The sequence below is a fragment of the Chiloscyllium plagiosum genome, unplaced genomic scaffold (assembly GCF_037043375.1).
Source record: "Chiloscyllium plagiosum isolate Xiang-an unplaced genomic scaffold, Cpla_swu_hap1 HiC_scaffold_46, whole genome shotgun sequence".
In the NCBI taxonomy this organism is placed as follows: domain Eukaryota; kingdom Metazoa; phylum Chordata; class Chondrichthyes; order Orectolobiformes; family Hemiscylliidae; genus Chiloscyllium; species Chiloscyllium plagiosum.
In genome coordinates, this window is record NW_028270184.1 from 12,247,499 (window position 1) to 12,267,362 (window position 19,864).

The 19,864-nt window shown below is 59.1% G+C and overlaps 1 protein-coding gene across 3 annotated transcripts in view; it reads right to left on the minus strand.

The window, feature by feature from the left end:
- Window positions 1–19,864, minus strand: part of LOC122543886 (pyruvate carboxylase, mitochondrial-like) — a 931,966-nt gene that overhangs the window by 132,023 nt on the left and 780,079 nt on the right. For all 3 annotated transcript variants that reach the window (XM_087983758.1, XM_087983759.1, XM_087983757.1), the window contains one exon: window positions 2,182–2,431. In XM_087983758.1, the coding sequence (XP_087839884.1) occupies window positions 2,182–2,431 (250 nt within the window). The remainder of the gene's footprint in view (window positions 1–2,181; window positions 2,432–19,864) is intronic.

A 19,864-nucleotide genomic window follows, 5' to 3' on the forward strand; every position in this document is an offset into this window, starting at 1 on the left:
ACACCTCCCCATCCCTTACATACCTCTCCATCCCTTACACACCTCCCCATCCCTTACACATCTCCCCATCCCTTACACACCTCCCCATCCCTTACACACCTTCTAAACCGCGACACACCTCCCCATCCCTTACATACCTCCCCATCCCTTACACAGCTCCCCATCCCTTACACACCTCCCCATCCCTTACACACCTCCCCAAACCTTACACATCTCCCCATCCCTTACACACCTCCCCATCCCTTACACACCTCCCCAAACCTTACACATCTCCCCTTCACTTAGACACCTCCCCATTCCTTACACACCTCCCCATCCCTTACACAACTCCCCATCTATTACACACCTCCTCATCCCTTACACACCTCCCCATTCCTTACACTCGTCCCCTTCCCTTACACACCTCCCCATCCCTGACACACCTCCCCATCCCTGACACACCTCCCCACCCCTTACACACCTCCCCATCCCTTACACAACCCTCCACCCCTTACACACCGCCCCACCCCTTACATACCTCCCCATCCCTTACACATCTCCCCATCCCTTACACACCTCCCCATCCCTTACACACCTCCCCAAACCTTACACATCTCCCCATCCCTTACACACCTCCCCATTCCTTACACACTTCCCCTTCCCTGACACACCTCCCCAAACCTTACACATCTCCTCATCCCTTACACACCTCCCCATCCCTTACACACCTCCCCAACCCTTACACACCTTCCAATCCCCGACACACCTCCCCATCCCTTGCACACCTCCCCATCCCTTACATACCTCTCCATCCCTTACACACCTCCCCATCCCTTACACATCTCCCCATCCCTTACACACCTCCCCATCCCTTACACACCTTCTAAACCGCGACACACCTCCCCATCCCTTACATACCTCCCCATCCCTTACACATCTCCCCATCCCTTACACACCTCCCCATCCCTTACACACCTCCCCAAACCTTACACATCTCCCCATCCCTTACACACCTCCCCATCCCTTACACACCTCCCCAAACCTTACACATCTCCCCTTCACTTAGACACCTCTCCATTCCTTACACACCTCCCCATCCCTTACACAACTCCCCATCTATTACACACCTCCTCATCCCTTACACACCTCCCCATTCCTTACACTCGTCCCCTTCCCTTACACACCTCCCCATCCCTGACACACCTCCCCATCCCTGACACACCTCCCCACCCCTTACACACCTCCCCATCCCTTACACAACCCTCCACCCCTTACACACCGCCCCACCCCTTACATACCTCCCCATCCCTTACACACTTCCCCACCCCTTACACACCTTCTCATCCCTTACACACCTCCCCATTCCCTTACACACCTCCCCATCGCTGACACACCTCCCCACCCCTGACACACCTCCCCATCCCTGACACACCTCCCCATCCCTGACACACCTCCCCATCCCTTACACACCTCCCCAAACCTTACACACCTCCTCATCCCTGACACTGCTCCCCATCCCTTACACACCTCCCCATCCATTACACACCTCCCCACCCCTTACACACATCCCCATCCCTTATACATCTCCCCATGCCTTACACACATCACCATCCCTTAAACACCTCCCCATCCTTACACACCTCCCCATCCTTACACACCTCCCCATCCCTGACACACCTCCCCATCCATTACACACCTCCCCATCCCTGACACACTTCCCTGCACCTAACAGTTGTTCTCCATCACTGAAACACTTCTGCAGTCCTTACATACCTCCTCCCTCCTTTACACACCTTCTCTCGTGTTACACACCATCCTTCATTATGTGCACACTTACGCCTAGCCTTACACATGTACTCAAACCGATCGGCTACGCCTGAGCCCTCGCACACACCTCCTCACGCCTCGACAGAGTCCCCAGGCACATGGTGAGGGCAGTACAGTTCCCATGGCAGCAGTGGGTGGGCGTGATCCGGCCGAACTCCTGATGGGTGGGGGGGGGGGGTTACTGAGGGGGAAGTGGAATCCTTCACCACCCCCTCCAGCGAGCCAATCAGATCTCTTTGGAGAGACCGAAGCAGGGAGCAATGGGTTGAATGGCCCGGGCAGCTGTGGGATTCCCCCACCTGATGGTTACATCGAAGGAACGACGTCCCCCCCCTCCCAGGTGCCATTCCCAGAATGCCCCAGCCGGATGCCCACCTGTGTCGAGGTTGGTGCCCTTGGCACAGGCCACGACGGCGCCCATGCTGGGCTGGGAGGTCATCCCGGACATGGAGTCAGCAGCAACATCCACCACATCGGCTCCAGCCTCGGCAGCGGCTAACATGGACGCCACGCCCGCGCCCGCGGTGTCGTGGGTGTGCACGTGCAGCGGCATCTCCGGGAAGCGGTCCCGCAGCGCCCCGATCAGCAACGCCGCAGAGTTCGGCTTCAGCAAACCCGCCATGTCCTGCAGAAAAATCACACAACACGACATCAGGGCTAAGGGAGAGGGCACAGTCAGAGGGTCAGTACTGAGGGAGTGCCGCACTGTCAGAGGGTCAGTACTGAGGGAGTGCCGCACTGTCGGAGGGTCAGTACTGAGGGAGTGCCGCACTGTCGGAGGGTCAGTACTGAGGGAGTGCCGCACTGTCAGAGGGTCAGTACTGAGGGAGTGCCGCACTGTCAGAGGGTCAGTACTGAGGGAGTGCCGCACTGTCAGAGGGTCAGTACTGAGGGAGTGCCGCACTGTCGGAGAGTCAGTACTGAGGGAGTGCCGCACTGTCAGAGGGTCAGTACTGAGGGAGTGCCGCACTGTCAGAGGGTCAGTACTGAGGGAGTGCCACACTGTCGGAGGGTCAGTACTGAGGGAGTGCCGCACTGTCGGAGGGTCAGTGCTGAGGGAGTGCCGCACTGTCGGAGGGTCAGTACTGAGGGAGTGCCGCACTGTCGGAGGGTCAGTACTGAGGGAGTGCAGCACTGTCGGAGAGTCAGTACTGAGGGAGTGCCGCACTGTCAGAGGGTCAGTACTGAGGGAGTGCCGCACTGTCAGAGGGTCAGTACTGAGGGAGTGCCGCACTGTCGGAGGGTCAGTACTGAGGGAGTGCCGCACTGTCGGAGGGTCAGTACTGAGGGAGTGCCGCACTGTCAGAGGGTCAGTACTGAGGGAGTGCCGCACTGTCAGAGGGTCAGTACTGAGGGAGTGCCGCACTGTCAGAGGGTCAGTACTGAGGGAGTGCCGCACTGTCGGAGAGTCAGTACTGAGGGAGTGCCGCACTGTCAGAGGGTCAGTACTGAGGGAGTGCCGCACTGTCAGAGGGTCAGTACTGAGGGAGTGCCACACTGTCGGAGGGTCAGTACTGAGGGAGTGCCGCACTGTCGGAGGGTCAGTGCTGAGGGAGTGCCGCACTGTCGGAGGGTCAGTACTGAGGGAGTGCCGCACTGTCGGAGGGTCAGTACTGAGGGAGTGCAGCACTGTCGGAGAGTCAGTACTGAGGGAGTGCCGCACTGTCAGAGGGTCAGTACTGAGGGAGTGCCGCACTGTCAGAGGGTCAGTACTGAGGGAGTGCCGCACTGTCGGAGGGTCAGTACTGAGGGAGTGCCGCACTGTCGGAGGGTCAGTACTGAGGGAGTGCCGCACTGTCGGAGGGTCAGTACTGAGGGAGTGCCGCACTGTCGGAGGGTCAGTACTGAGGGAGTGCCGCACTGTCGGAGGGTCAGTGCTGAGGGAGTGCCGCACTGTCGGAGGGTCAGTACTGAGGGAGTGCTGCACTGTCGGAGGGTCAGTGCTGAGGGAGCGCCGCACTGTCAGAGGGTCAGTACTGAGGGAGTGCTGCACTGTCAGAGGGTCAGTGCTGAGGGAGTGCCGCACTGTCGGAGGGTCAGTACTGAGGGAGTGCCGCACTGTTGGAGGGTCAGTACTGAGGGAGTGCCGCACTGTCGGAGGGTCAGTACTGAGGGAGAGGGCACTGTCAGAGGGTCAGTACTGAGGGAGTGCCGCACTGTCGGAGGGTCAGTACTGAGGGAGTGCCGCACTGTCGGAGGGTCAGTACTGAGGGAGTGCCGCACTGTCAGAGGGTCAGTACTGAGGGAGTGCCGCACTGTCGGAGGGTCAGTACTGAGGGAGTGCCGCACTGTCAGAGGGTCAGTACTGAGGGAGTGCCGCACTGTCGGAGGGTCAGTACTGAGGGAGTGCCGCACTGTCAGAGGGTCAGTACTGAGGGGGTACCGCACTGTCGGAGGGTCAGTACTGAGGGAGCGCCGCACTGTCAGAGGGTCAGTACTGAGGGAGTGCCGCACTGTCGGAAGGTCAGTACTGAGGGAGTGCCGCACTGTCGGAGGGTCAGTACTGAGGGAGTGCCACACTGTCGGAGGGTCAGTACTGAGGGAGAGGGCACTGTCAGAGGGTCAGTACTGAGGGAGTGCCGCACTGTCGGAGGGTCAGTACTGAGGGAGTGCCGCACTGTCGGAGGGTCAGTACTGAGGGAGTGCCGCACTGTCAGAGGGTCAGTACTGAGGGAGTGCCGCACTGTCGGAGGGTCAGTACTGAGGGAGTGCCGCACTGTCAGAGGGTCAGTACTGAGGGAGTGCCGCACTGTCGGAGGGTCAGTACTGAGGGAGTGCCGCACTGTCAGAGGGTCAGTACTGAGGGAGTGCCGCACTGTCAGAGGGTCAGTACTGAGGCAGCGCCGCACTGTCGTTGGGTCAGTACTGAGGGAGTGCCGCAATATCGGAGGGTCAGTGCTGAGGGGGCGCCGCACTGTCGGAGGGTCAGTACTGAGGGAGCGCCGCAATGTCGGAGGGTCAGTACTGAGGGAGCGCCGCAATGTCGGAGGGTCAGTACTGAGGGAGTGCCGCAATGTCGGAGGGTGAGTACTGAAGGAGTGCCACACTGTCGGAGGGTCAGTACTGAGGGAGTGCCACACTGTCGGAGGGTCAGTACTGAGGGAGTGCCACACTGTCGGAGGGTCAGTACTGAGGGAGTGCCGCACTGTCGGAGGGTCAGTACTGAGGGAGTGCCACACTGTCGGAGGGTCAGTACTGAGGGAGTGCCGCACTGTCGGAGGGTCAGTACTGAGGGAGCGCCGCACTGTCAGAGGGTCAGTACTGAGGGAGTGCCGCACTGTCGGAGGGTCAGTGCTGAGAGGTCACTGTCAGAGAGTCAGTACTGAGGGTGTGCTGCACTGTCGCAGGGTCAGTACTGAGGGAGAGGGCACTATCAGAGGCTCAGTACTGAGGGAGTGCCGCACTGTCAGAGGGTCAGTACTGAGGGAGTGCCGCACTGTCAGAGGCTCAGTACTGAGGGAGTGCCGCACTGTCGGAGGGTCAGTACTGAGGGAGTGCCGCACTGTCGGAGGGTCAGTACTGAGGGAGTGCCGCACTGTCAGAGGGTCAGTACTGAGGGAGTGTCGCACTGTCAGAGGCTCAGTACTGAGGGAGTGCCGCACTGTCGGAGGGTCAGGGCTGAGAGGGCACTGCCAGAGGGTCAGGGCTGGGGGAGAGGGCACTGGGAGAGGGTCAGGGCTGAGGGAGAGGGCACTGTCAGAGAGTCAGTACGGAGGGTGTGCCGCACTGTCAGAGGGTCAGTGCTGAGGGAGTGCTGCACTGTCGGAGGGTCAGTGCTGAGGGAGTACTGCACTGTCAGAGGGTCAGTACTGAGGGAGTGCCGCACTGTCAGAGGGTCAGTACTGAGGGAGTGCCGCACTGTCAGAGGGTCAGTACTGAGGGAGTGCTGCACTTTGGGAGGGTCAGTACTGAGGGACTGCCGCACTGTGGGAGGGTCAGTACTGAGGGAGTGTCACACTGTCAGAGAGTCAGTACTGAGGGAGTGCCGCACTGTCAGAGGGTCAGTACTGAGGGAGCGCCGCACTGTCGGAGGGTCAGTACTGAGGGAATGCCGCACTGTCGGAGGGTCAGTACTGAGGGAGCGCCGCACTGTCAGAGGGTCAGTACTGAGGGAATGCCGCACTGTCGGAGGGTCAGTACTGAGGGAGCGCCGCACTGTCAGAGGGTCAGTACTGAGGGAGTGCCGCACTGTCAGAGGGTCAGTACTGAGGGAGTGCTGCACTGTGGGAGGGTCAGTACTGAGGGAGTGCTGCACTGACAGAGGGTCAGTACTGAGGGAGCGCCGCACTGTCAGAGGGTCAGTACTGAGGGAGTGCTGCACTGTCAGAGGGTCAGTACTGAGGGAGTGCTGCACTGTGGGAGGGTCAGTACTGAGGGAGTACTGAACTGTGGGAGGGTCAGTACTGAGGGAGTGCCGCACTGTCAGAGGGTCAGTACTGAAGGAGTGCTGCACTGTGGGAGGGTCAGTACTGAGGGACTGCCGCACTGTGGGAGGGTCAGTACTGAGGGAGTGTCACACTGTCAGAGAGTCAGTACTGAGGGAGTGCCGCACTGTCAGAGGGTCAGTACTGAGGGAGCGCCGCACTGTCGGAGGGTCAGTACTGAGGGAATGCCGCACTGTCGGAGGGTCAGTACTGAGGGAGCGCCGCACTGTCAGAGGGTCAGTACTGAGGGAGCGCCGCACTGTCAGAGGGTCAGTACTGAGGGAGTGCTGCACTGTCAGAGGGTCAGTACTGAGGGAGTGCTGCACTGTGGGAGGGTCAGTACTGAGGGAGTGCTGCACTGTCAGAGGGTCAGTACTGAGGGAGCGCCGCACTGTCAGAGGGTCAGTACTGAGGGAGTGCTGCACTGTCAGAGGGTCAGTACTGAGGGAGTGCTGCACTGTGGGAGGGTCAGTACTGAGGGAGTACTGAACTGTGGGAGGGTCAGTACTGAGGGAGTGCCGCACTGTCAGAGGGTCAGTACTGAGGGAGTGCCGCACTCAGAGGGTCAGTACTGAGGGAGTGCTGCACTGTGGGAGGGTCAGTACTGAGGGACTGCCGCACTGTGGGAGGGTCAGTACTGAGGGAGCGCCGCACTGTCAGAGGGTCAGTACTGAGGGAGTGTCACACTGTCAGAGGGTCAGTACTGAGGGAGTGCCGCACTGTCAGTGGGTCAGTACTGAGGGAGTGCCGCACTGTCAGAGGGTCAGTACTGAGGGAGTGCTGCACTGTCAGAGGGTCAGTACTGAGGGAGTGCCGCACTGTCAGAGGGTCAGTACTGAGGGAGTGCCGCACTGTCAGAGGGTCAGTACTGAGGGAGTGCTGCACTGTCAGAGGGTCAGTACTGAGGGAGTGCCGCACTGTGGGAGGGTCAGTACTGAGGGACTGCCGCACTGTGGGAGGGTCAGTACTGAGGGAGTGCCGCACTGTGGGAGGGTCAGTACTGAGGGAGTGCCGCACTGTCAGAGGGTCAGTACTGAGGGAGTGCCGCACTGTGGAAGGGTCAGTTGAGAGTGAGTGCCGCCCTGTCGGAGGGTCAGTTGAGAGTGAGAGCCGGACTTGCTCTGTCAGGTGAACTAAGAACCTGTTGAGTGTACAGCTGCTAGCGTCCTCTTCAATGTCTGAGGGAAATATTTATACCTCCAATAACATCAGCTTAAAACAGATAAGCTGATGTATTCTAGTGCACCTTGCAGTTATAAGTCATATCACATAAATACAGAATTGCTGAACAGCCAACGATATACCATTGAGGTACAGTCCTGGTGTGAAGGAGAAAATTAATTTTCTTCATATACCATGAACCTGCAGTGTGCAAATTGGCTGCTGTGATTTCTGCAGGTTAAACTAATCAATCAGATTTATTTATAAGTAAAACAATTACACAGAAGCAGCCAGGCACTGCAAATTACTGACGGTAGAAATATTACAGAAAATGTCAGAATGAGCATCAGCCCTCAGGCTGAAACACTCTCTTTGCTGAACATTATTCTACTGCAAGTCATTATGCAAGTTTTCTTTTTGTCAGATGAAAGTTTCCCCGAATCCTGCAGGCATGGTTTTGATACGTGGGCGAACACCAGTCCCTTTTCAGCCCACAGAGAGCGGATTCACAAAGTGACAGCCCCAGATGCTGAGAACGCTCTGCATGACGGATTTCGGATCCGGGGGTTTCGAGGAATGAGGAGCAGTCAGTCGAACCGAGGGATGAGTCGGACAAAGGCGTTTGCATCGCACTCTATTCAGCAACATAACTCCCACACTGAACTTGTCACCATTTGAACAAATATTCAAACTGAATTTCTAAACTGTAAGGATGGTTTTCTAAACCTTTACAAATCACAGCTCACCCCCCCCCCCCCCCCCCCCCCCCCCCCCCGGCAAGCTGCATCACTGTGTTTTCTCCTCTTTCCTTTCGGAATGGTGCAATGGCCTTGGAGAGGGACAGAAAAGGTTTATGGAATGGGGCAGGAGAGGCAGGAACATGCAAGGACAGAGCAGCTGCCACTGTTCAGTTTAGACACACTTAGAGTGCCCACTCCCTCAGTACTGACCCTCTGACAGTGCCCACTCCCTCAGTACTGACCCTCCGACAGTGCGGCGCTCCCTCAGCACTGACCCTCCGACAGTGCCCACTCCCTCAGCACTGACCCTCCGACAGTGCCCACTCCCTCAGTACTGACCCTCCGACAGTGCGGCGCTCCCTCAGCACTGACCCTCCGACAGTGCCCACTCCCTCAGCACTGACCCTCCGACAGTGCCCACTCCCTCAGTACTGACCCTCCGACAGTGCCCACTTCCTCAGTACTGACCCTCCGACAGTGCGGCGCTCCCTCAGCACTGACCCTCCGACAGTGCCCACTCCCTCAGTACTGACCCTCCGACAGTGCCCACTCCCTCAGCACTGACCCTCCGACAGTGCCCACTCCCTCAGTACTGACCCTCCGACAGTGCCCACTCCCTCAGTACTGACCCTCCGACAGTGCGGCGCTCCCTCAGCACTGACCCTCCGACAGTGCCCACTCCCTCAGTACTGACCCTCCGACAGTGCGGCACTCCCTCAGCACTGACCCTCCGACAGTGCCGCACTCCCTCAGTACTGACCCTCTGACAGTGCCCACTCCCTCAGCACTGACCCTCCGACAGTGCCCACTCCCTCAGTACTGACCCTCCGACAGTGCGGCACTCCCTCAGTACTGACCCTCCGACAGTGCCCACTCCCTCAGTACTGACCCTTAGACAGTGCGGCGCTCCCTCAGCACTGACCCTCCGACAGTGCCCTCTCCCTCAGCACTGACCCTCCGACAGTGCGGCACTCCCTCAGCACTGACCCTCCGACAGTGCCCACTCCCTCAGCACTGACCCTCCGACAGTGCCCACTCCCTCAGTACTGACCCTCCGACAGTGCCCACTCCCTCAGTACTGACCCTCCGACAGTGCCCACTCCCTCAGCACTGACCCTCCGAGAGTGCCCACTCCCTCAGTACTGACCCTCCGACAGTGCCCACTCCCTCAGTACTGACCCTCCGACAGTGCGGCGCTCCCTCAGCACTGACCCTCCGACAGTGCCCACTCCCTCAGCACTGACCCTCCGACAGTGCGGCACTCCCTCAGCACTGACCCTCCGACAGTGCCGCACTCCCTCAGTACTGACCCTCTGACAGTGCCCACTCCCTCAGCACTGACCCTCCGACAGTGCCCACTCCCTCAGTACTGACCCTCCGACAGTGCGGCACTCCCTCAGTACTGACCCTCCGACAGTGCCCACTCCCTCAGTACTGACCCTTAGACAGTGCGGCGCTCCCTCAGCACTGACCCTCCGACAGTGCCCTCTCCCTCAGCACTGACCCTCCGACAGTGCCCATTCCCTCAGCACTGACCCTCCGACAGTGCGGCACTCCCTCAGCACTGACCCTCCGACAGTGTGGCACTCCCTCAGTACTGACCCTCCGACAGTGCGGCACTCCCTCCGTACTGACCCTCCGACAGTGCGGCACTCCTTCAGTACTGACCATCCGACAGTGCGGCACTCCCTCAGCTCTGACCCTCCGACAGTGTGGCACTCCCTCAGTACTGACCCTCCGACAGTGCGGCACTCCCTCAGCACTGACCCTCCGACAGTGCGGCACTCCCTCAGCTCTGACCCTCCGACAGTGTGGCACTCCCTCAGTACTGACCCTCTGACAGTGCAGCATTCTCTCAGTACTGACCCTCCGACAGTGCGGCTCTCCCTCAGTACTGACCCTCCGACTGTGCGGCACTCCCTCAGTACTGACCCTCCGACCGTGTGGCACTCCCTCAGCATTGACTGTCCGACAGTGCAGCACTGGCTCAGGGTTAAGGAGCACGGGGATGTGCGTTGTGGGTGGCGGGATGAGGAAGGAAGAGCTTGCTTGCTGCTTCGGCCTGGGCTCTGAATCTGGGCCATGTGCTGCATGACGCAGCGAGTCCGAACCTTATCGATCAGAGTGAGCTGACTGGCGTGTGATATCAGATAATGGCATTCCTGCTCATCCAGTCATTGACCTGTCCTGTACGGAAACAGACCCTCTGGTCAAACTTGTTCTATGCCGACCAGATGTCCTAAATTCATCTCGTCCCATTTGCCAGCATTTGGCCCATATCCCTCCAAACCCTTCCTATTCATGTGCCTTTTAAATGTTGCAGTTGTACCAGCCTCCACCACTTCCTCTGGCAGCTCATTCCATACACGTACCACCTTCTGTGTGAAAAAGTTGCCCCTTTATATCTTTCCCCTCTCACCCTTAACCTCTAGTTCTGGACTCCCCGACCCCAGGGAAAAGACTTTGCCTATTTACCCTATCCATGCCCCCTCATGATTTTATAAACCTCTATAAGGTCACCCCTCAGCCTCCGACGCTCCAGGGAAAACAGCCCCAGCCTGCTCAGCCTCTCCCTGTAGCTCAAACCCTCCAACCCTGGCAACATCCTTGTCAATTTTTGCTGAACCCTTTTCCAGTTTCACAACATCCTTCCTGTAGAATTGAACGCAGTATTCTAAAAGCGGCCTGACCGACACTCGGCGCCAAATGCCTTCATTAATACCCTGCCCAACCTGTGATTCCGCTTTTAAGGAACTGTGTACCTACACTCCGAGGTCTCTTTCTTCAGGAGCACTCCTCAAGGCTCCCCCGTTAAGTGGATAAGTCCTGCTCTGGTTTGCCTTCCCAAAATCCAACGCCTCACAATTACCTCAATTAAACCCCATCTGCCACACCTTGACCTGGTCCGGTCGAGATCGCGTGGTGACCTTCTTCACTATCCGCGACACCAACAATCTTTGGTGCCGTCCTCAAACCTCCTCAACCTCCAGCTCTGACAATTCCCGGGAGTCCCCACACGCGCGGATAATACTTGTTGGATCTGGAGAAAGGGAGCTCTGCCCTCAGAACACTGGGAGCTTCCAGCTTTGCTTTGTCAAGATGGCCGCCGAGTGGGCGTGTCGCTCTGGCTGTGACCCGGCTAATCGATTGAATCAAGGATTATATGACTTCCCTCATCCCAGCTTTGATGACCCTGAGGGAGGAAGTATGTAGCGTCCATGGGTCAGTATCAGGACGATCTCTGACTGGTTGCACCATGGAGTTTCGAAGGATGAGGTGGGGGGAGCTCTGACAGAAAGTTCTCACACGGCCAGACAAGGTGAAGGCAGGAACGCTGTTCCCGATGACAGTGGGGGGGGGGGGGGAGTGCAGAACCGGGGGGGGTGTTAGGGGGGCATGGTCTATCCATCTGGGATAGGACATATTGGACTGAAACGAGAAGTCATGGCTTCACCCAGAGAGTGGGGAGAATCTGTGTGATTGAAGGGTTTAGAGGAATATAAACCAAATGGACTGGATTAATTTAGGATATCTGGATGAGTTGGGCCGAAGGGTCTGTTTCAGTGCTGGACATCTCCATGGCTGTATGAGGGATTTGGGCCAAACGCAGGCCAATGGGACTAGATTAGCTTGGGAAAAGGAGCTGGCATGGGCGAGAGGGGCCGAAGGGCCCGTCTCCGTGCTGTGCAACCCTAACCTGGGGGAACGAGAGGGAGGGGACAACTCGGCTTTCGCGTTGGGTATTTAGCTGAGCTTTCCTGTGTTAGCCCGTCCTCCGAGCGTGATCTAACTCAGCTCCCCCCTCAGGGAAGAGGCGATTCCGAACCAGGGGGATGTTTTGGATGCAGGCGGCTGACTGCGGTCTGGGGCGGCTTCATTTTTGGAAGATAAATGCTTCTGAGTCATGGCCACCTACCCCACCCTCGCTGCGGAGCTCTCTCATGGTGTCTGGCGTGGGTTACTGGTCACATATTATGGAGTGTTATCGCATGCCTTTATCGCTGGCTAAGAGCCGTGGGAGACAGCTCCAAACCTGCCAAGACTTTGACATTTACACTTATTTTGCTGCTGTGAAAAATTGTGGTTACAAGGGAGGTGCAGTGCTCTGTAATAAGCTGCCACTCCCAACCACCCTGTCAAAGAAAGGTGGGCTTCCAATTTTAGCCAGGAACCTTTATCTGCTGTGAATGATAGAACTTCAGACACAGAGAGAGACAGAAACAGAGAGAGAGAGAGAGACCCAGGGGGAGAGAGAGAGAGACACAGAGAGAGAGAGAGAGAGAGAGAGAGACCCAGGGGGAGACAGAGAGAGAGAGAGAGAGAGAGAGACACAGACAGAGAGAGAGGGAGAGTGTGAGAGAGAGAGAGAGAGAGACAGAGAGAGCGAGTTGGAGAGAGAGAGAAAGAGACAGAGAGGGACAGAGAGAGACAGAGAGAGAAAGAGAGAGAGAGAGAGAGACACAGAGAGAGAGAGAGAGAGAGAGAGAGACCCAGGGGGAGACAGAGAGAGAGAGAGAGAGAGAGAGAGAGACAGAGACAGAGAGAGAGGGAGAGGGAGAGAGAGAGAGAGAGAGAGGGAGAGATAGAGACAGAGAGAGAGGGAGAGTGTGAGAGAGAGAGAGAGAGAGAGACAGAGAGCGAGTTGGAGAGAGAGAGAAAGAGACAGAGAGGGACAGAGCGAGAGACAGAGAGAGAAAGAGAGAGAGAGAGACGGAGAGAGAAAGAGAGAGAGAGAGAGAGAGAGAGAGAGAGATAAAACCTGCCTGTACATTTTTGGTACAAAGTATAGCAACGTCCTTAATCTACGTAGCACCCTAACAGTACCGGAACAGGAGCAGTGTCTGAATAAAGGCGTTTGACCTGTGGCACTGGATATGATGGCTCAATAGACAGAACGATGAAAATATAGAGTGGTGATTTGGGAGAACAGCTGGGAGAGTGCCGAAATCCAGCGGGAATGGAAATGCCAGGGAATTCCAGGGCACATTGTGTCATTCGGGATCATGTCCGGTCTCAGGGTCCCGAGGAATACATGGCTACTCCGTACGTCCCTACAACACAATGACATTCAGAAAGATTCATGCTGACCTCATCGGAAACATGCCCATGGGAATGGACACGGGCTGACAGTGACCAGGACAGTGCTCCCAGAGTGACCAGGACAGTGCTCCCAGAGTGACCAGGACAGTGCTCCCACAGTAACCAGGACAGTGCTCCCACAGTGGCCAGGACAGTGCTCCCAGAGTGACCAGGACAGTGCTCCCAGTGTGACCAGGACAGTGCTCCCACAGTGACCAGGACAGTGCTCCCAGAGTGACCAGGACAGTGCTCCCAGAGTGACCAGGACAGTGCTCCCACAGTGACCAGGACAGTGCTCCCAGAGTGGCCAGGGCAGTGCTCCCACAGTGACCAGGACAGTGCTCCCAGAGTGACCAGGACAGTGCTCCCAGAGTGACCAGGACAGTGCTCCCAGAGTGACCAGGGCAGTGCTCCCACAATGACCAGGACAGTGCTCCCAGAGTGACCAGGACAGTGCTCCCAGAGTGGCCAGGGCAGTGCTCCCACAGTGACCAGGACAGTGCTCCCAGAGTGACCAGGACAGTGCTCCCAGAGTGACCAGGACAGTGCTCCCACAGTGGCCAGGACAGTGCTCCCAGAGTGGCCAGGGCAGTGCTCCCAGAGTGGCCAGGACAGTGCTCCCAGAGTGGCCAGGACAGTGCTCCCAGAGTGGCCAGGACTGTGCTCCCAGAGTGGCCAGGACAGTGCTCCCAGAGTGGCCAGGACAGTGCTCCCAGAGTGGCCAGGACTGTGCTCCCAGAGTGGCCAGGACAGTGCTCCCACAGTGGCCAGGACAGTGCTCCCACAGTGACCAGGACAGTGCTCCCAGAGTGGCCAGGACTGTGCTCCCAGAGTGGCCAGGACTGTGCTCCCAGAGTGGCCAGGACAGTGCTCCCCCAGAGTGACCAGGACAGTGCTCCCAGAGTGGCCAGGACAGTGCTCCCAGTGTGGTCAGGACAGTGCTCCCACAGTGACCAGGACAGTGCTCCCAGAGTGGCCAGGACTGTGCTCCCAGAGTGGCCAGGACTGTGCTCCCAGAGTGGCCAGGACAGTGCTCCCCCAGAGTGACCAGGACAGTGGTCCCAGAGTGACAAGGACAGTGCTCCCAGAGTGGCCAGGACTGTGCTCCCAGAGTGGCCAGGACAGTGCTCCCACAGTGACCAGGACAGTGCTCCCAGAGTGACCAGGGCAGTGCTCCCACAGTGACCAGGACAGTGCTCCCAGAGTGGCCAGGACAGTGCTCCCACAGTGACCAGGACAGTGCTCCCAGAGTGACCAGGACAGTGCTCCCAGAGTGACCAGGACAGTGCTCCCACAGTGACCAGGACAGTGCTCCCAGAGTGACCAGGACAGTGCTCCCTGAGTGGCCAGGACAGTGCTCCCACAGTGACCAGGACAGTGCTCCCAGAGTGACCAGGACAGTGCTCCCAGAGTGACCAGGACAGTGCTCCCAGAGTGGCCAGGACAGTGCTCCCCCAGAGTGGCCAGGACAGTGCTCCCAGAGTGACCAGGATAGTGCTCCCAGAGTGACCAGGACAGTGCTCCCAGAGTGGCCAGGACAGTGCTCCCCCAGAGTGGCCAGGACAGTGCTCCCAGAGTGACCAGGACAGTGCTCCCCCAGAGTGACCAGGACAGTGCTCCCAGAGTGGCCAGATAAGTGCTCCCAGAGTGACCAGGACAGTGCTCCCCCAGAGTGGCCAGGACAGTGCTCCCAGAGTGACCAGGACAGTGCTCCCAGTGTGGCCAGGACAGTGCTCCCAGAGTGACCAGGACAGTGCTCCCAGAGTGACTAGGACAGTGCTCCCAGAGTGACCAGGACAGTGCTCCCAGAGTGACCAGGACAGTGCTCCCAGTGTGGCCAGGACAGTGCTCCCAGTGTGGCCAGGGCAGTGCTCCCACAGTGACCAGGACAGTGCTCCCACAGTGGCCAGGACAGTGCTCCCACAGTGGCCAGGACAGAGCTCCCAGAGTGGCCAGGACAGTGCTCCCAGAGTGACCAGGACAGTGCTCCCAGAGTGACCAGGACTGTGCTCCCAGAGTGGCCAGGACAGTGCTCCCACAGTGACCAGGACAGTGCTACCAGAGTGACCAGGATAGTGCTCCCAGAGTGGCCAGGACAGTGCTCCCAGAGTGACCAGGACAGTGCTCCCACAGTAACCAGGACAGTGCTCCCACAGTGACCAGGACAGTGCTCCCCCAGAGTGGCCAGGACAGTGCTCCCAGAGTGACCAGGACAGTGCTCCCCCAGAGTGACCAGGACAGTGCTCCCAGAGTGGCCAGATAAGTGCTCCCAGAGTGACCAGGACAGTGCTCCCCCAGAGTGGCCAGGACAGTGCTCCCAGAGTGACCAGGACAGTGCTCCCAGAGTGACCAGGACAGTGCTCCCAGTGTGGCCAGGACAGTGCTCCCAGAGTGACCAGGACAGTGCTCCCAGAGTGACCAGGACAGTGCTCCCAGTGTGGCCAGGACAGTGCTCCCAGAGTGGCCAGGACAGTGCTCCCAGAGTGACCAGGACAGTGCTCCCAGTGTGGCCAGGACAGTGCTCCCAGAGTGACCAGGACAGTGCTCCCAGAGTGACCAGGACAGTGCTCCCAGAGTGACCAGGACAGTGCTCCCAGTGTGGCCAGGACAGTGCTCCCACAGTGGCCGTGACAGTGCTCCCAGAATGACCAGGACAGTGCTCCCAGTGTGGCCAGGACAGTGCTACCAGAGTGACCAGGACAGTGCTCCCAGAGTGACCAGGACAGTGCTCCCAGAGTGACCAGGACAGTGCTCCCAGTGTGGCCAGGACAGTGCTCCCACAGTGACCAGGACAGTGCTCCCCCAGAGTGGCCAGGACAGTGCTCCCAGAGTGGCCAGGACAGTGCTCCCAGAGTGGCCAGGACAGTGCTCCCACAGTGACCAGGACAGTGCTCCCAGAGTGACCAGGACAGTGCTCCCAGAGTGACCAGGACAGTGCTCCCACAGTGGCCAGGACAGTGCTCCCAGTGTGGCCAGGACAGTGCTACCAGAGTGACCAGGACAGTGCTCCCAGTGTGACCAGGACAGTGCTCCCAGTGTGACCAGGACAGTGCTCCCAGAGTGGCCAGGACAGTGCTCCCAGTGTGGCCAGGACAGTGCTCCCAGTGTGGCCAGGACAGTGCTCCCACAGTGACCAGGACAGTGCTCCCAGAGTGGCCAGGACAGTGCTCCCACAGTGGCCAGGACAGTGCTCCCACAGTGACCAGGACGTTGCTCCCAGAGTGACCAGGACAGTGCTCCCAGAGTGACCAGGACAGTGCTCCCAGAGTGGTCAGGACAGTGCTCCCAGAGTGGCCAGGACAGTGCTCCCAGAGTGACCACGACAGTGCTCCCAGAGTGGCCAGGACAGTGCTCCCACAGTGGCCAGGACAGTGCTCCCAGAGTGGCCAGGACAGTGCTCCCAGAGTGGCCAGGACAGTGCTCCCACAGTGACCAGGACAGTGCTCCCAGAGTGACCAGGACAGTGCACCCAGAGTGGCCAGAACAGTGCTCCCAGAGGGACCAGGACTGTGCTCCCAGAGTGACCAGGACAGTGCTCCCACAGTGACCAGGACAGTGCTCCCTGAGTGACCAGGACAGTGCTCACTGAGTGACCAGGACAGTGCTGCCAGAGTTACCAGGACAGTGCTCCCAGAGTGACCAGGACAGTGCTCCCACAGTGACCAGGACAGTGCTCCCGGAGTGACCAGGACAGTGCTCACTGAGTGACGAGGACTGTGCTCCCAGAGTGACCATGACAGTGCTCCCAGAGTGACCATGACAGTGCTCCCAGAGTGCCCAGGACAGTGCTCCCAGAGTGACCAGGACAGTGCTCCCAGAGTGGCCAGGACAGTACTCCCAGAGTGACCAGGACAGTGCTCCCAGAGTGGCCAGATAAGTGCTCCCAGAGTGACCAGGACAGTGCTCCCAGACTGGCCAGGACAGTGCTCCCACAGTGACCAGGACAATGTTCCCAGAGTGACCATGACAGTGCTCCCAGAGTGACCAGGACAGTGCTCCCAGAGTGACCAGGACAGTGCTCCCACAGTGACCAGGACAGCGCTCCCAGTGTGGCCAGGACAGTGCTCCCAGAGTGACCAGGACAGTGCTCCCACAGTGACCAGGACAGTGCTCCCAGAGTGACCAGGACAGTGCTCCCAGTGTGGCCAGGACAGTGCTCCCAGAGTGACCATGACAGTGCTCCCAGAGTGACCATGACAGTGCTCCCAGAGTGCCCAGGACAGTGCTCCCAGAGTGACCAGGACAGTGCTCCCAGAGTGGCCAGGACAGTACTCCCAGAGTGACCAGGACAGTGCTCCCAGAGTGGCCAGATAAGTGCTCCCAGAGTGACCAGGACAGTGCTCCCAGAGTGGCCAGGACAGTGCTCCCACAGTGACCAGGACAATGTTCCCAGAGTGACCATGACAGTGCTCCCAGAGTGACCAGGACAGTGCTCCCAGAGTGACCAGGACAGTGCTCCCACAGTGACCAGGACAGCGCTCCCAGTGTGGCCAGGACAGTGCTCCCAGAGTGACCAGGACAGTGCTCCCACAGTGACCAGGACAGTGCTCCCAGAGTGACCAGGACAGTGCTCCCAGTGTGGCCAGGACAGTGCTCCCAGTGTGGCCTGGACAGTGCTCCCAGAGTGACCAGGACAGTGCTCCCAGAGTGACCAGGACAGTGCTCCCAGTGTGGCCAGGACAGTGCTCCCAGTGTGGCCTGGACAGTGCTCCCAGAGTGACCAGGACAGTGCTCCCACAGTGACCAGGACAGTGCTCCCAGTGTGGCCAGGACAGTGCTCCCAGTGTGACCAGGACAGTGCTCCCAGTGTGACCAGGACAGTGCTCCCAGTGTGGCCAGGACAGTGCTCCCACAGTGACCAGGACAGTGCTCCCAGACTGACCAGGACAGTGCTCCCAGAGTGACCAGGACAGTACTCCCAGAGTGACCAGGGCAGTGCTCCCAGAGTGACCAGGACAGTGCTCCCAGAGTGACCAGGACAGTGCTCCCAGTGTGGCCAGGACAGTGCTCCCAGTGTGATCAGGACAGTGCTCCCAGAGTGACCAAGACAGTGCTCCCAGAGTGGCCAGGACAGTGCTCCCACAGTGACCAGGACAGTGCTCCCAGACTGACCAGGACAGTGCTCCCAGAGTGACCAGGACAGTGCTCCCAGAGTGACCAGGACAGTGCTCCCACAGTGACCAGGACAGTGCTCCCAGAGTGGCCAGGACAGTGCTCCCACAGTGACCAGGACAGTGCTCCCAGAGTGACCAGGACAGTGCTCCCACAGTGACCAGGACAGTGCTCTCAGAATGACCAGGAAGCGCTCCCACAGTGACCAGGACAGTGCTCTCAGAATGACCAGGAAGCGCTCCCACAGTGACCAGGACAGTGCTCCCAGAGTGACCAGGGCAGTGCTCCCCCAGAGTGACCAGGGCAGTGCTCCCAGAGTGGCCAGGACAGTGCTCCCAGAGTGGCCAGGACAGTGCTCCCAGAGTGACCAGGACAGTGCTCCCAGAGTGACCAGGACAGTGCTCCCAGAGTGACCACGACAGTGCTCCCAGTGTGGCCAGGACAGTGCTCCCAGAGTGACCACGACAGTGCTCCCACAGTGACCAGGACAGTGCTCCCAGAGTGACCAGGACAGTGCTCCCAGAGTGACCAAGACAGTGCTCCCAGAGTGGCCAGGACAGTACTCCCAGAGTGACCAGGACAGTGCTCCCACAGTGACCAAGACAGTGCTCCCAGAGTGACCAGGACAGTGCTCCCAGAGTGACCAGGACAGTGCTCCCAGAGTGGCCAGGACAGTACTCCCACAGTGACCAAGACAGTGCTCCCAGAGTGGCCAGGACAGTGCTCCCAGAGTGACCAGGACAGTGCTCCCAGAGTGGCCAGGACAGTGCTCCCACAGTGACCAGGACTGTGCTCCCAGAGTGACCAGCACAGGGCTCCCAGAGTGACCAGGACAGTGCTCCCAGAGTGACCAGGACAGTGCTCCCAGAGTGACCAGGACAGTGCTCCCAGAGTGACCATGACAGTGCTCCCCCAGAGTGACCAGGGCAGTGCTCCCAGAGTGGCCCGGACAGTGCTCCCAGAGTGACCAGGACAGTGCTCCCAGAGTGGCCAGATCAGTGCTCCCACAGTGACCAGGACAGTGCTCCCAGAGTGACCAGGACAGTGCTCCCAGTGTGGTCAGGACAGTGCTCCCAGAGTGACCAGGACAGTGCTCCCACAGAGTGGCAAGGACAGTGCTCCCAGAGTGACCAGGACAGTGCTCCCCCAGAGTGACCAGGACAGTGCTCCCAGAGTGACCAGGACAGTGCTCCCGGAGTGACCAGGGCAGTGCATCCTAGAGTGGCCAGGACAGTGCACCCAGTGTGGCCAGGACAGTGCTCACTGAGTGACCAGACTGTGCTCCCTGAGTGACCAGGACAGTGCTCCCAGTGTGGCCAGGACAGTGCTCCCAGAGTGGCCAGGACAGTGCTCCCAGAGTGGCCAGGACAGTGCTCCCAGATTGGCCAGGACAGTGCTCCCCCAGAGTGGCCAGGGCAGTGCTCCCAGTGTGGCCAGGACAGTGCTCCCTGAGTGACCAGGACAGTGCTCCCAGAGTGGCCAGGGCAGTGCTCCCACAGTGGCCAGGACAGTGCTCCCAGAGTGACCAGGACAGTGCTCCCA